Genomic DNA, 17,475 nt, shown 5'->3' with positions numbered 1-17,475 from the left:
AGTCCTATCCAACTCTTTGCGAAACCATGGACTGTAGCCTCCATCCTCTGCCCATAGAATTTTCCAGGTAAGAATACTGGAGTGGGTTGCCATTTTCTACTCCAGGGGATCTTCATATACACACATCTCAAAAAAAATAAAAGGGATTACTGGATGGGACAAACCGTGTTTATTATAGTCTAGGGTTTATAAAAAGAGACTGGAAAACACATGGAATTAGAAAAAAACAATTTAAACAGCAAACACTGGTAAACACAGCACATCTGTGGCTACAAGGGGGGAAATCCAGGTGGAAGTTTGGCTAGGGTACACAGTTTGGGGTACTCAATAAGAGGTCTTTCCAGTTGAGCATGAGTGCCCATGGATAGGAGCACACCCAGTACTGACTCCTGTCAGGACGACCTGGTATCTGTATCCAAGCCAAGCAAATCCAGTCCTGAGGAACCCGAGCATGTGTTCAGCAGAATGTGCCAATGCCCTCTGAAACAGAAGGTGGTCTGGCAGTAACTGTGGAGATAAGCATTGTAATACAGTGACGAGAGAAGGAACGTAAAACAGGGAGTCACTAAGTATCACTGAAACTCACACTGCCATGTTAAAGAAAGAAAAGGCAGGCAAGAGGAATCAGCATTTTCAAGAAACCAGGTCTGCACACCCTGCTGATTCTCATCAGTAATGTCAACACACCTTAGGAGGTTCAATTATGAAAAGTCATTAGGGGCTAATTTGCAGGGTATTTTATTCCAGAAAAGGACCTTTCTGCTCTCAGGTGGGTTATGGAAAGGAAGCTGACACCATACTGAGCTACCAGACGTACTTCCTGGCTTCCCTTAATCTTAGAGGGAGCTGTGGCCCTGGAGATCCAAATGCTGAGGATGCAATTTCTGTAGCCATAGCAGCAATGCTGCAATGCAAGAGCAGATGGTGCAGCCTGAGTGTTTGGAAACCCCATTCACTAAAGGATCATGTTCCAGAGAGATTGTTAGCCAAACCTTGATCTCAGCACAACTGTTGATTTGTTCTGCCCAACTTTCTATGAGGAGGCTCTAACTCCTGTCTGAGTTCTGGTTTGAGAGGTTCATAGGAAATTCAACTGGGGTGATAACATGATCATATCAATACTGTAAAACTGGGTTTTATTTGGGAAAAAAAGATTTCTAGAAGAATAAAGTCACATCAGCACCTGCCAGAATAACTCCCACCCACTTCCTCACCATTCAGAGGAGTCTCACTTAGGGTCATGGCCTAACCTGCAAAAGATGCTAAACACAAATCAAGTTTTTAACAATGCCTTAATCCCAAGAGATTAAAATGAGAGGCCACAGCCTAGAAGTTTCCACCACCTAGAAGTTCAGGCGTCCTGTCTCTTTGAGATCCTTGAGCTTCAGGCAAAGATGAAGAGGAGGAAATGCCCACTAGACCCAGGTCTGGGGCAAAGGAAGATGCTTTCCTGTTTCCATTCCTCAGGGACAGTCATCTTTGCAATGGAATAATGTTGCAGCTGGAAGAAAAAATAAAAGAAAACAGTATGTAAGTTTGGTGGCTCCGTTCAGGAAGATCAGAAGTGATCCCTTCTGAGCTCTTCACCTACGTGCTTTTGTTCATCCAACACAAACACCCAGTTAATGAAAGACCCAAAGACCAGGGCTCCCTCCACCTCCACACCTGCAATCTCATTCCCGCCAAAAAGATTCATCATGAGTTGCTATAGGTAATCTGGAAATTCCCTTCCTTCCCCAATGACCCCACCTCCTGCCTGGAGTTTTATGTCTAACAAGCATGCAGTGGACGCTGCAGTGTGAATGAATGGACACAGATACTTTACCCCAGCAGTCCTTTTCCCGCCCAGCGTGTTGGCACGAGTCTAAGCTGGTGTTTCTCCCCTCTGCGCATCACTGTCACATTCAGGGACTTCTGAAAGGAAAATAAGCTCATTTCATGTTCAGCCTCCTTAGCATTCAAAGAGATTCAGGCTAGAAGGCTGAGATACTGGGGGTGGTGGGGTGGGTGGCGGGCTTTGCCCACCAGATTGGTAAAGAGGCTTAAAAAAAAAATTTGCTTTTATTTATTTATTTATTTGGCTATGCCAGGTGTTAGTTGCAAGATGTGGGATCTAATTCCCTGACCAGTGATCGAACCTGGGCCCCCTGCATTGGGAGTACAGAGTTTTAGCCACTGGACCACCAGGGAAGTCTCAGGATGCTTATTCTAAACATAATTTCTGCAACGGGCAAGAATGCAGGGGACGTGGCACTCTGGGGGCAGCCAATGGGGCTACAGATTTGGTACTATCCTCCCGGAGAAACATACCTCTCCAACAACAACAACAACAAAATCTCTAAAAGGTGCATACAAGGTATCTTTTGCAAAACTACAAGATGATAAATAAACAAAGCATTCATCCCGGACTGTTTATAAATTTCAAAAACTGAAAACACCCAAAATACCCCTCAATAAGGTATTGTTCAAATATAGTACAGTGAATAAGTAGGTTTAGTAAAAATAAAACAAAACCAGCGAAGTATGAATCCATCTGAATATATGTCCTAAAAGGTCACATACATTATAAATCAACTACAGGGACTTCCCTGGGGGTCCAGTGGTTAAGAATCTGCCTTACAATGCAGGGGACATGGGTTCAATCTCTGGTTGGGGAACCAAGTTCCTACATGCTGCGTGGCAACTAAGACTGCTCACTGCAACTACAGAGCCTGTGCTCCTCAACAAAGTCCCTGTGTGTCACAACTAAGACCCCAGGCAGCTACATAAATTAATTAATTTAAAAAAATAAAATAAATCAACTCTCCTTCAGTTAAAAATAATAGAGATTTTGAGACTTCCCTGGTGGTCCAATGGTTAAGACCCCTCGTTTCCAATGCAGGGGGCCTGGGTTCAATCCCTGGTCAGGGAACTAGATCCTGCATGCGGCAACAAAGATCCCAGGTGGCTGCAACTAAGACCCAGTGCAGCCAAATAAATAAATATTTTTTACAATTAAAAAAAAGTATACAATTCAGTGGGTTTTAGTGTATTCAGAGATTTGTCCAACCATCACCACTATCTAATTTCAGATAGTGAAATTTCTATCACCCAAAAAGAAACCCCGTGCCCATTAGCAATCACTTTCCTGTCCTTCCTCCTCAACCCCTGGAAACCACCTTTCTACTTTCTCTCTATGGATCTGCCTCTTCTGAACATTTCATATAAATGGAATTCTAAAATATGTGGCCCTTTGTGTCTGACTTCTTTCACTTAGCACAAATCCTTTCAAGGATTGTTACTGTTACAGCATATCAGTACACCATTCTTTTTTTATGGTTGAATACACACTATTTTTAATATAAAGAAATATTGTTTTAAGATTTTCTTTCCTTTGAAAATACATGCATTTGATCCAGAAACTCACCTTTAAAAAACTTATCTAAAGAAACAGATTTGTCTACAAGAGTGCTAATTTCCAATTGGAAACTACCTAAATATCTAACTAGGGGATTCCCTGGTAGGTGGTAAAGTGTCTGCCTGCAACGTGGGAGACCCGGGTTTGATCCCTATGTTGGGAAGATCCCCTGGAGAAGGAAATGGCAACCCACTCCAATACACTTGCCTAGAAAATTCCATGGATGGAGGAGCCTGGTGGACTACAGTCCATGGGGTCGCAGAGTCGGACATGACTGAGTGACTTCACTTTCTTTCTTTTCTAAATGTCTAACAATAGAATGCTATGGGGTTAAAAAAAATTTTTATTTTCTCCAATTCACAGAGCAGACCATGGAAACCCAGATCCATGATTCTCAAACTGAGCTCTGGTTCTAGGAGGACCTAGGGCCCTGATGATATGAGATTGCCCCCACCCCACCTCTAGCCCATCCCAGTAGCTCAACTCATCTGTTTGATATACTGGAATTCCCCAGGAAATTTCATTTTAAAGAATGAAATTTCTTACGAAATGTTCAATAACTACCTTTGTAAAAAAAGGACTCATGCAGTATTATTAACTAGAGTCACCATGCTGTGCAATATGGAATATAATAATACTCTATTGCATACTTGAAAGGTGCTAAGAGAGTAAATCTTCAAAGTGCACATCATCAAAAAAAAAAACTTGTAACTACTATGTATGGTGACAGATGTTAACTAGACTTATTGTGGCAATCAATTCCCAATATATACAAACGTTGAATAATTGTGTTGTACACCTGAAAATAATATTCATATAGTTATACATCAATTATACCTCAATGTTAACAAAAACAGATTTTTAGCTATAAATAGCCTAAGACTAAGTGACTTCACTTTCACTTTTCACTTTCACTCATTGGAGAAGGAAATGGCAACCCACTCCAGTGTTCTTGCCTGGAGAATCCCAGAGATGGGGGAGCCTGGTGGGCTGACGTCTATGGGATCACACAGAGTCGGACACGACTGAAGTGACTTAGCAGCAGCAGCCTAAGACTATATTTAACTAGAAAAGACAGATTAGAAACCAGTAGCTATTATGAGTAACCACCAAAAACTGGAAACAACTTAAATGTCCCACGTTGGGAAAATGGATGAAGAGTCTGGGGGTCATTACGCAATGGATTACTACTCAGTGCTGAAAAGGAATGAACTACAGATGCACATGCCAGCTTGGAAGAACCATAGATGCAGGACACCGGGTGAAAGCAGCCAGGCTTACAGGACTATTTTTCAGCTGTGCCACATGGCATGCCAGGTCTCAGTTCCCTGACCAGGAACAGAACCTGCACCCCATGCAATGGAAGTACAGAGTCTTAACCACTGGACTGCCAGGGAAGTCTCTTAAAGGGCTTTATACTATGCAGTTTCACTTATACAACATTCTAGAAATGGTAAAGCCACAGAAGTGGAGCACAGATCCGTGGTTTCCTGGGGATGAGGCATGGGGAGAAGTTAACTACAAAAAGATGAGGCCATTTGGGGTTGTAGACTGCGACGTATCTTCATTTGGTGATATTTACATAACTACATACAGTTGTCAAAATTCACAGTACTATACACTGAAAAGGTGAATTCTGCTGTGGGTACATCAGGCCTTAACCTGTATGCTCTGTATGCTCATGCATACAAGTCCTGTACCTGAAAGGACACACAGTTGGAAAGCAGCTGCCTTTGGAGGAAAGGAAATAAACTTGGAAGAGAGGGAGGTTTTTCATTATATTTTTTCATTCTGTTTTTGCCATTAGTAAGTATTACCTTTTCCAGAGGGCAAAAAAAAAAAAAAAAAAGACATATTTACAACACAAACCAGTAATAATGAGCCCAGACAACTACAAAGTTTAAAAGTATTGTTACATGCAGCAAGGTACGCAAGAAACCTGAGTAAACTCTAACACAGTAGCAAGCTGGGAAGGTGGGGTAGGGAAGAAGGAGTGAAAAACAGAGACTTTGGTAAAAATAACACAATGCATCATCTCTAGAAACCTCACTAAAATGATGATGAGACAGTAAAGAGATAACAAAGGTATAATGCCACAATGATAAATTCTTCGGAATTTTTTCCTTCTAGAGTTAAAGCCTAATTCCTTTTCCTTTGAGTGAGGACTGGACTTAGCTGCTTCTAACAAATAGAATACAGTGGAAATGATAGTGTGAACCTTCAGAGACTGCGTCAGAAAAGGTGCTGCTGTCAGCTCTCTGCTCTCACCTGGAATGCCCACTCTAGGAGAAGCCAGCCGCCATGCTGTGAGGGCACTCAAGCAGCACTGTGGAGAGGCCCATGTGCTGAGGAACTGAAGTCTCCTGCCAACAGCCAGGTGAGTGAGGCACCTTGGACACAGATTTTCTAACCTCAGTCAAGCCCTCAGGTGACTGCAACCACTGCTTACATCTTGATCACAACCTCATGAGAGACTGTGAACCAAAACCACCCAGCTACATGACTCCTAGACACTGCCTGACCCCCAAACTATGAGCTAATAAATGCGTGAAGCTTCAAGCTGCTAAAGTTTTGGGGTGATTTTTTTCACTCACCAATACACCTTTTCTGGCAAAGGCTTAAAGGGAAGCAGAGCAGGACAAATGGATTTGTTCTAGGGAACCCCAGAAAGGTTCCGAACAAACAGACCAAAGAAACAAGCAATCCCACATATAAGAATTATATAACAGATGTGGCAATATAAAAGAGTGGGTAAAGTACTAAATTTTCAATAAACAATACTGGAACAACTACTATCCATTTGGGGGAAAAAAATATGTCTGGGACCCTGCTTCACACCATTCACAAAAATTAATTTCAGATGAACTATGAATCCAAGAGAAATGAAAACATATGTGCACACACAAACTTATATAGAATGTTCACAGAAGTATTACTCTATAATAATACCCAAAAAGTGGAAACAACCTGAATATTTGTCAACTGATGAATGGATAAATAAAATATTGCCTATGCATACAATGGGGTACTATTTGGTTATAAAAAGGAATGAAGTACTGACATATGCTACAACGTGGATGAATCTTGAAAACACTACACTAAATGATATATATATATATCACTTACTATATATATAGGATATATCACAGTATATATGTGGGTGTATATATATACAGTATAAATCATATACTGTATGATCCCATTTACATGAAATATCCAGAATAAGCAAGACTGTAGTGACAAAGAATAGTTTAGTGGCTGCCAGGGGTTGGTATATATGGGGAAAATGGGAATGACTGTTAATGGGAATGAGGCTTCTGTCTGAGGTGATGAAAATGTTCTAAAATTGATTCTAAAAAATAATAAATAAATAAAAATTTAAAAAATAAATAAAACTGATTGTGGTGATGGATGCTCAACTCTACGAACAGACTAAAAATGAGTGAATTATGCACTTTAAATGGGTGACCTGGAAGGTATGTAAATTGTACCTCAGTCAAACTGTTATTAAAAAAAATAATAAAAGATACATGCCAGATGGATTAAAGAAAGGCTAAAACCAAACCAATAAAAGCACTAGAAGAATTTCTTTAAGCAGGTACAAGCCATAAAGTGCAAAACTAATGAGTTCGACAAAAATCAAAATTATAAACTTCCACCTAAATACAGATTGGATGAAGGTGTCAGTGTGGAATGAGGGCCTGACCTCTAGCAGGGCGCCGACACCAGCCAACTGCTTCTTGGCTGGATGCCTGCCAGAAATCAGGGGGATAAGCATTCTAGGCAGAGGGAACAGCCAATGTAAAGGCCCTGTGCGGGAAGGACTGTGCCTGAGTGCAGCCCCCGAGGGCAGCTGGCCCACCCCCAGCCACAGCTCCTGCCCCGGCAGTTCCGGGGTCACTGGCCAGACACCACGCAGCCTCCAGCTCACCCCCTCACTGTGCTGGACCACACTGCCGATGTTCTGCAGTGACTGGAAGTTCTGGGTGTTCACAGAGCCAAACTCCAGAATCTCATCATCCACCTGCAGACCCTAAAGAGAAGAGAAAACAGGAAGTCAGGAGAGAGCTTCAGTGTGCTTCTGGTGTCCTTCACCCTCTCAGACAGTCCTAAGTTAACGCGAGTTTTCAGCAGGAATCTGCTGTATAGACAGGGAGCTCAGCTCGGTGGTGGGGTGAGATGGGAGTTGGGGTGGGAGGGACACTTAAGAGGGAGGGGATATATGTACACATGTGGCTGATTCACTTCATTTTACAACAGAAACACAATGTTGTAAAGCGATTATACTCTGATTTTTTTTTTTTTTAACGAGCATGTTTTCCACAGAGAAGAATGGCAGGCACGAAGCAAAGAGGTTAGGATTTAGATACACTGGGCAGGGAGAGGCAGTGCATTACTGGGCGAGCTCCTCCAGGGGTTCCTCCAGGCACAGAGTGAGCAAAAGGTGGCTGGCCAGGTCTGCCCAGTGCCTGATGAAAGCTGGCAGTGGTGGAGGCCTTCAGGAACAGGGGGCAAAACTCTCTGGGGGTCCTGACCCAGGTGCAGGGGCAAGGAGTAGCAGGCCAACCTGGCCTATTTTGTTCAGGAGTCAGCATTTAGATACATTTGCCCTAGAAGGCCCCATTCGAGCAGCCAGGAGCACAATGCTGACCCAGGACAAGAGTGACCCTGTGGTTCTAAGAACATAGATCACAATTCCTCCATCCCTTCTACAAACACTCATCACAGGGCGACAACTCTGTACCAGATGCTGTGTGCGCAGCGGTGGATAAAACATGTAACTCGCACTCTTATGATCACTAAAGATGACTGGCAGGGCCCAACTCCGGCTTCTAGAAGCTATGTGTCCTAGCAAAAAGTACTTCAGGGGTTTGAGGCTTTTCCCCCGGGTGAAATGGTACCTACTCCAGAGGGGGGCTGAGGGATTCAATATTAATTGCAGCTCTACACAAAAATCTGTTTGTCATGTTCACAGAGGCACTGTTCATAATAGCGAGAAAATGGAACCAAATTGATGAATGCATAAACCAAGTGTGATCTATCCAGACACCATACTAAACTCAGAGGTAAAAAGGAATGCAAGTGAGAAAGGGACAAACTGGGAGATTATATACAACTATACATAAAATAGGTGACTAATAAGAACCTGCTGTACGCACAGGGAACTCTACTCCGTGCTCTGTAACAGCCGATACGGGAGAAGAATCCAACAAGGAGCGGTCTATGTACATGTATAACTTACTCACTTTGCTATACACCTGAAACTAATACACTATACATCAATTATACACCAATAAAACATTTTAGAAAATGAAAAAGCAATGAAGTTGACATACATGCTCCAACGTGGATAGACCCTGAAAACGTGATACTAAGAGGGAGAAGCCAGATATAGAGGACCCCATATTGTATGATTCCATTCACTCATATATGAAATGTCCAAAATAGGCAAATTCATAGAAACAAAAAGCAGGCTGCTGGGTGCCAGGGGTGAGAGGAGATGGGGGTTGAGGTGTAATGCCTAATTGGTTTCTTTTTAGAATAATGAAAATACTCTAAAATCTGACTCCTGACTGTTAATACACCAAAAGCCACTCAATCATGTATGTACCTTAAATGGATAGAAGTTACAGCATATGAACTATATCCCAATTAAAGCTGTTAAAACTTGTCAAAACACACCAGGAAAGCTCACTTGGCAGGACATGTGTTGCAAAGCAAGGACTCAGTAAGTGGCAGCTGTTGTTATTACCCTCCTATCTACTACTCAACGCCCAACGAAAATCAGGCCCAGGAAGAAGGCCTCCTTCCCTCTCTTGAGACATCCATCACCTTCCACCTTGTGGCCCAGGGTTTCTCTCGTGGCTACTTGAGCGGGCAGCAGGGCCTTCCCTGGGGTCTGCTGCCCTGGGGAGAGTGTGGTCTGTCTGTCCACAGTGCCCCACCCTCAAGTCCACCTCAAGGCACCCTCAGGGCGTGGGCTCAGGGAGTCAGCCCTGGCTTACTGCGATGCTGGCGGGGGAGCCGGGGCTGACGCTGTTCACTTTGGCGAAGGCCTGAGGGGGGCTGAGGCCCTGGCTCTGGCCGCGGCTCAGGGCCTCCCTGTGGGCTTCGGCCAGGTCCCGGGCCTGCTTCTCCTTGTCGCGAGCGTGCAGCTGGTGCAGGGCGTCTTCCACCTGCTTCATCACTGCCTTATGGTCGTTCTGCAGGCCTGAAGGAGAGCATTGTATCAGGGGCCAAGAAAAGACAGCAGAGGACATGAGACACGCCCCCCACATTCATTCACTAAACACTTAACGAGTGCTTATTAAATCCCAGAGATTGAGCCAGACACTGAGGACTCATTTACAAACAAGACAGGGGGCTGCCCTCATGAAGCTCACAGTCCTACAAGGAGAGCAGCCAAGGGATGAGTGATTACAATGACACCTGATGACCACAGTGGGGGCTGACCCGCCCATGGGCCCTGACCTGGCTCATCTAGAAGATCAAGGAAGGCCTGCCAAAGGTAGCACCATTTCAGTGGAGGCCTGAAAGGTGAGCAAGGGGAGGGACTCATCCAGCTGAATCCATGGCCACAAGCTCAGGCATACACAAGGGGCAGCGCCGTGAGCAAGCGACCAAGTGAAGCAGGCTGGAGCCAAGGAGGACCTCACTTTTTTCTTAATGCTTCCAGAAGATGCCCCATCTAGAAACACATGACTGGTGGTGTTCAGCGTGGGAGAGGCAACAGTGAGAACAGCTGGAAACCAGGAGTTTGGGGATGAAGCCCTCTGATTTTTTTCAGTACTGCCAGTTAACTCAAAATGTGGGGAACAAATGGGCCAGTCGAGTAAGCTGTCTCTGCAGGCCAGTCCAGCAGAGTGGCTAGGAACTGGGTAACTTTTTTTTTTTTAACGTAAAGATAACTTATACCAATGCATGCTGCAGATAAAGTCAAGATTTACACAGGTAAAACAGAAGTCATCAAGGGGGTAAAGTAGGACTTCTCTGGTGGGCCAGTGGTTAAGAATTTGCCTGCCAATGCCGGGGACACAGGTTTGATCCCTGGTCTAGGAAGATTCCACATGACGTGGGGCAATTGAGTCCGTTTGCCACAACTACTGAAGCCCAGGCCCCTACAGCCCAGGCTCGGCAACAAGAGAAGCCACTGCAGTGAGAAGCCAGCGCACTGCAACAAAGAGTAGCCCTAGAGAAAGCCTGAGCGCAGCAACAAAGACACAGTGCAGTCAAAATAAATAAATTAGATTTTTTAAAAAGTGGGAGGAGTAATGTAGATGATAAATTCCCTACTATTTGACATGCCCTTGTTGTAGAAATCGTTGGTTGCCTAGCTGTGGCAGCATGAAAGTGGCCCCAAGGAAGGATGTTCACATCCTAATTCCAGACACTGTGAATCTGCTACTTGACATAACAAGGGAGGCTGTACAGGTGGGATTAAGTTAAGGGCCCTGAGATGGGAGGCTGTCCTGAATTATTCAAGTGGTAGCCCAATGTGATCACAGGTGTCTTTATCAGTGTAAGAGGGAGGCAGGAGGATGAGAGAAAGACGTGATGACAGATTCAGAAATTGGAGAGAAGTGACCACTGGCTTTGAAGATGGAAAGGGCTACAAGTCAAGGAAGGTGGGCAGCTTTTAGAAGCTGGAAAAGACAAAGAAATGAATTCTCTGGAGGGAACACAGCTCTGTTGACACCTTGATTTTAGTATAGTGAGACCCACTTGGACATCTCACTTCCAGAAATGTGAGATAATACATTTGTGACTTTTTTTTTAAGATTTTTTTTTTATGTGGGCCATTTTTAAAGTCTTTACTGAATTTGTTGCAATATTGCTTCTGTTTTATGTTTTGGGTTTCTTGGCCACAAGGCATGTAGGATTTTAGTTCCCCGATCAGGGATCAAACCCATACCCCCTGCACTAGTAGGCAAAGTTTTTAGCTACTGGACCATTATGGAAGTCCCAATTTGTGACATTTTAAACCACTAAGTCTGTGATGACTTGTTACAACAGAAACAGAAGTCAAATAAACTACCCAACCTCTATTCACTCTCTCTGTTCCTTGATAATAAATACATACATACATACTATACTATTGTTTAGGTGCTAAGTCATGCTCAACTCTTTGCAACCCCATGGACTGTAACCTGCCAGCCTCCTCTGTACATGGGATCTCTCAGGCAAGAATATTGGAGTGGGTTGCTATTTCCTTCTCCAGGGACACACTATATACACCTGTATATATAAGGTATTTTATTTAAGATAGTAACACGCCCATTGTGGGGTACATTTCTTGCAGGCAGGGGAGCCTATAAGAGGAAAGCAGAAATTGATGCAGGACGTGGGCATGGGACTTGCAGGACAGATCCTTAACAGGAGCGGTACCAGCTGGCATAGAAGCGTGTGTCCTTCCTACCTTCTTCCTCCCCTTTCTTCCCGCCTGCCACATGGATATGGTGACCCTGAAGATGGACAAGATTTCCTAAGGATGGCAGAGCCTGGGTTTCTGAAGACCAGCCCTGCACGGCCTACCTCCAAATGTCTTTACTGAGGGACTGAGCTATTTTCTGCTTGAGTGTCCATAGTTGGGTCACTATCATTAACAGCGAAACATACTCCTAACATGTAACTGATTTGATTGGGACTGTAAGCCATCTCTGCCTTGGGTTTCTATTGTTACTGCAATAAAAGTTTCTGCAATGAAGCAAGGTTCCTAAAAGCAAAATGAAAAATGAAACCACAGGACTTCCCTGGAGGTCCAGTGGTTAAGGACTCCATGCTTCCAAGGCAGGGAGCATGGGTTTGATCCCTGGTCAGGGAACTAAGATCCCACATACCACATGGTAAGGCCAAAAAATAAAACAAAATTTTTAAAAAAGGACCCCTAGAGTCTATCCCATTCCCATAGTTCTCAGTCCCTCCATGGGGACAAGGAGATGATCCCATCAGGGAGAGAAGAGGGAAGCAGGTAATATGGAATACTAGTGCCTTCTCTGTGCCCTAAACACCTCCTGCTGCAAGGTGGGGGCACATCCCCAGCCAGGGTCACTCACAGACGATGTTGTGCCTTGCGGTTCGGACTTGGTACAGGTCCACGTCTGCCCGGGGGTAGCCCTCACAGTCCACCAGTGGCTCGTTCATCCCGATGCCTTTTTGCTGGAGGGAAGAAACAAGGTCAGAAAGATTTTACAGGTATGAAGTCCTCGAGCCCTCTTTCCCCTGACTCTGTTCCTCTGCAGTCGTGATAAAGGTACCAGTAACCACAGCGGCCATATATTGATCACTTCACATAGACCGTGTCCTCTCCCATGTCCTCTCACCACTGCCCTTGGAGGTGGGCACCATTTTTTAACTGACTTTTAACAACACCAGTAATGCGTGGACCCACTCTCTTTTCTGACATTAGAGCAGTACAGATAAAACTAATGACTCCTTTGAGCATCACCCTCAAGGCCAGTTGCTACCTCGACTCCTCCAGACCCTCCTTCCTATGGGCAGCTGACACCTGGCTGGTGACCTTGGAGGTTAGAAGGGGGTAAAAACCCCCAAGAGCACCCAGCTGAGGCAGGACTTTGGTTCTTCTGAAAATAGAGAGAGATCTGAAGGGCTTTCAAACAAGCCTTTCATCCCTGGAAGGATACACTGATATTACCAGTTGCCATCTGGGGGAGAGAAAAAGGGTGGCTGGGGAGAGGGAAGGAAGAGAGACTTTCCATCTTATATCCTATTGTAAACGTTGAATTTTAACCATGGCAATGCATTCCCTATTGAAAACAATACATTTGTTGTAATGTTTTGTTTCTTTCAACTGTGCTGCATGGCTTGTGGGATCTTAGTCCCCAATCAGGGGCTAAACTCACGCCCTCTGCAGTGAAAGCACAGAGTCCTAACCACTGCATCACCAAGGAATTCCCATTTTCATATTTTTAAAGTCTTTTCCTAACTAAATCAGAGCATGGTACACAACAGCAATGAACTATATCATATGACATACAGCTGGGTTTTTGCAGACTTTGATTTCAAGCTCAATTCTGCCACATACAAGCTGGGTGTCCTTGGTTAACATGTTCACCACTCTGGGCTTCAGCTTCCTCAATTCTAAAATGGGAAAAATGTGTGAAGTAATTAGCCTCCAACTAATAAAAAAAATTTTTTTTAATAAATAAATAAATAAATCTGTGAGGAGGACAGTTATAAAAATAAATAAATAAATAAAATGGGAAAAATGACACTCACCTCACTTCACACCTGTTCTGAGAATTAACTAACTGACCTACGTAGGGTGCTTAGCACAGTGCCAGACACATTCACAGAGCAGTGAATAGCGGCCCCCAAAAGATATGTCCCAGTCCTAACCCCGAGACCTTATTTGGAAAAAGGATCTTTGCAGATAAAATTAAGTGAAGAATCACAAGAAGAGATCTTCCTGGTTTTTGGGTGGCCCCTACATCCAATGATGGGTATCCTGATAAAAGAAAGGAGAGGGAGAGATGGGACAGAGAGATGCAGAGAGTAGGCCACGAAGACAGAGGCAGGGATTAGGGTGACACTGCCACCAGCGAAGGATGGCCAGTAGCCACCAGAAATTAGGAGAGGCAGGGAATGGCTTCTCCCTCAGAGCTCCAGAAGAAACCAAACCTACCAACTCCTTGATTTCACACTGCTGGTCTCCACAACTGAGATAGGACAAATTTCTGCTGTTTTAAGCCACCAAGTTTGTGATCATTTGTTGTGGTGACCCCAGGAAATTAATACACACAGAAAGTAATAAATGAGGGCTGTAATGATCAGCACAGAGACCAACCGCTGAGTGTACACAGGCTCCAAAGGGAGGGATTCCATTCACATCTCTCCCTTTCTTTCTGAAAGCCTCTGGGTTATTTACTGTTTTCTGTTCATGGGGAAGTGGGTCTCGTATACTCCCTTAACCCACGACTCTCTATAGATACAGTATAAATGTGCCAGGGGCTAAATATCTCTATCTGCCTCCTGTCTGCTCACAATGATTGACAGTTGACTGGCCTTCCTGATTACAGTAAGGCAATACTGCATCAGAGACTGGTTTCCAAAGTTGGGACCTGAGCCACTGGCAACTCATACACAAGGCATTTAATAACCCTGAATCTAAAACACTTATTCCCTTTCTAATTATCATCACCCTCCAGTAGTCAAGGAAAAAGTCTCCAACTGGTGTTGGTCTTCATATTATCTCCAGATCACTTGTTATATCTGGGCCTCTCTATTTTTTTAAATAGTTTCATTCAGATATAATTCATATAATTCATTATATGATTATAACTCATATAATCCATGCAACCCACCCATTTAAAGTGTACAATTCTGAATTTCCCTGGAAGTCTACTGGTTAAGAACTCTGTGCTTCCACTGCAGGGAGCACAGTTTCCATCATTGGTCATGGAACTAAGATCATGCTGTGCGGTGCAGCCAAATAAATAAATGTACCATTCAGTGGTTTTTAGGATATTCACAGAATTATGAAATAATCACCACAATCAATTTTAAAACACTTCCACCACACTCCAAAAAGAAACTCTGACCCACTAGCAGCCACTTCCATCTCCCCCTCCCCTCAGCCCCTGGCAACCACTAATCTACCTTCTGTCCATGAATTTGCCTATTCTAGATATTTCATATAAATGGAATCATAAAATGTATGGTCTTTTGTGATGAATCTCTTTCACTTAGCTTTCAAGGTTCATGCCCTTTTGCAGCATATGTCAGCACTTCACTCTTTTTTATTTAAGTAATATCTCATTGTATGGACAGACCACATTTCATTATACATTCATCAGGTGACAGTTAAATGGACAGATCACCTTTTAGGGGGGATCATTTTAATTATTTTATATTTAAGGAAAGAGATTCTTATGTTTTCATATGCTGTGAAGTTACAAAATTTCCTTTAAAAATAAAGTTAAAAAAAGGGATTAACTTAAAGGAAAATAACAACGGAGTAACAATACAGGAGGTATACAGACACAGCATCCTGCCTGCAGTAGAAAAATAACTAAGGTGTGAGAAATAGCTGGCATAAACCACTTGAAAGCACAGATTCTGGATTCCCAAGGCATGAGATCTAAATCTCACCTTGTGACTTCTCCTTTCTGAGCCCCAGGGTAACATACCAACTTCAGAAAGCAGTTGAGAGGATTCCAGGATATAGCATACACATAAACCAGCTCCCTTCAGGCACACAGTCAGCACCCAGTAAAAGGGTACCCTGGCCTTCACTTGATACTTCATCTTATAACCATCACCTATATTGCACTTCATCCATCCTATATAGAATGTAATTCATTTACTCTTCCTCTGCAAATTGATTTGTGGTTTTACACTATGTGGCTTAAGAAAAACTATCCGTTTTGGAGCCAGAGAGACCTGAGAACTAACCCCATCACAGCCACTTCCGACCTACGTGACCCTAGGCAAGGGTTTGCCCCACTCTTGGCCCCAGTCTCCTCCTTATACAATAGGCATAATAAGCCTTTCCTGTCACGTTCTTACACCAGTGGCATCAGCATCGCTGGTAATTTGCAGAAATGCAGTAGCTCTTCCCACACACCCGTGCCTCATCAGAATCTGAATTTTAACAAGATCGCCAGGTGATTCCCATACACGTTACAGTTTTAAAAACTCTAAAGTAAAGTGATTACAGGACATCTGGTAACTGTACAACGACTGATGACAGAAATGATTATCACCCTGCCTCTGCAAATTTATTAGCCCTGTGACTTCAGGCAGGTTTAAGTAATGTCCCTGTTTCTCCATCCCTAAAATGAGGGAAATAATAGAACTCACCTCAAAAGATTGTTGGGAGGATTAAATGCGTTAACCAATGTCAAGTGTTTAATACCGTTCCCAGCGAGGGTTCCATAAATGCTTGCTAGAACATCAATTCAAATCTTTCCTAGTTATTCATGTTATTTGCCTCACTGCCCGGTCTGGGGCCGGGTCGGGAACGCGATGTGGCGCCTCCCAGCCCGCCCGGAAGCCCAGTTCCCAGACTCACGCTCTCCAGCACTTCATAATTGGCTTTGATCTGGGCCTCGATCTCCTCCTTGCGCCGTATCAGTTCCTGAATGTCGCTGACAGTTACCCCACTGGCCTCCGGGGAGCCCCCACTCTGACTACCTGCCTTCTCCGACATCGTGCACGTCTGCCCGGAACCTGGAACAGCTGGTTTCCCGGCCGCGGACGCCCGAGGAAACTGTAAGCTACGGCTCCGCGCGCGGGCCAAAACACCTCGGCTGTTCGCGGGCTCCCGGAAAGGTGAAAGGCGTGGTTTTGTCTGTGGGCGTGGTCACCAGAAGCCGCACCCTACGGAACACGTGGTCCTGTGGTGACTCTTGGAGGGGAGGTAGGAGGACGGGTGGTTTCCCAGTCTCACCCAAGCGCTGGCCCAGACCAGGGCATGATGAACTCTCCCTAGTTGACTCACTTTCTTTTCTCATTCATTCAGCTATGTATTGAGCACCTTCTGTATGCATGCGGCAGCGCACTGTGCGTGGCGCTCCATTTCAGCTCTGCATCTACACAGTCCTTGAGGGTTTACAAAACATTCAGATTCCTTATCCGTGGTTTTACAAAGCCTATAAGCTTGGTTCAAATCCCGGCTCTTGCCTCTTACTGCCAGTAGTGACCTAGATAAATCACTTCACTGAGCCTCTGTTTCCTCATCCGTGAGTTGGTTAGGTATTGATAGCAATCTATCTCATAGTGTTGACATTTTGCCAACAAACATTTACTGAATGCCTCCTTTGTGTCATACACTGTCTTAGGTGCTGGAAGGGCAAAGAACTGAGCACTGGACTCAGTGCGTCTCATATTAAGGTCTCTATAAATTTCAGTAGAAATAGTATTGATGACAACAATAATATCAATACTAATAATTTATCAAATACAATGCATTGCACTGTTCTAAGGGCCCTATGTGTATTAATTCAACAAACTTGGGACTCCCCTGGTGGTCCAGTGGCTAAGACTGCGTGCTCCCAATGCAGGGGGCCAGGGTTTGATCCCTGGTCAGGGAACTAGATCCCACATGCCTCAACCAAGGG

The 17,475-nt window shown here is 44.2% G+C and overlaps 1 protein-coding gene across 2 annotated transcripts; it reads right to left on the bottom strand.

The window, feature by feature from the left end:
- Positions 1–154: 154 nt before the first annotated feature.
- On the bottom strand, positions 155–16,660 carry PSMD9 (proteasome 26S subunit, non-ATPase 9). Of its 2 annotated transcripts, none has more exons than XM_065904783.1 (6): positions 16,428–16,660; positions 12,451–12,553; positions 9,403–9,608; positions 7,329–7,430; positions 1,826–1,911; positions 155–1,501 (listed from the first exon to the last, which is right to left on the bottom strand). In XM_065904783.1, exons 1-6 carry the CDS (start codon positions 16,563–16,565, stop codon positions 1,474–1,476), a joined length of 663 nt encoding a protein of 220 aa, XP_065760855.1. In that variant the 5' UTR covers positions 16,566–16,660; the 3' UTR covers positions 155–1,473. The 2 variants fall into 2 exon arrangements, with proteins under 2 accessions (XP_065760855.1, XP_065760856.1); XM_065904784.1 differs by having other exon boundaries at positions 1,826–1,914; positions 16,428–16,639.
- Positions 16,661–17,475: the final 815 nt, after the last annotated feature.

The sequence above is a fragment of the Muntiacus reevesi genome, chromosome 13, assembly GCF_963930625.1.
Source record: "Muntiacus reevesi chromosome 13, mMunRee1.1, whole genome shotgun sequence".
Taxonomy (NCBI): domain Eukaryota; kingdom Metazoa; phylum Chordata; class Mammalia; order Artiodactyla; family Cervidae; genus Muntiacus; species Muntiacus reevesi.
The sequence above is the reverse complement of the archived record's forward strand: the minus strand, read 5'-3'. Positions and strand labels throughout refer to the sequence as shown.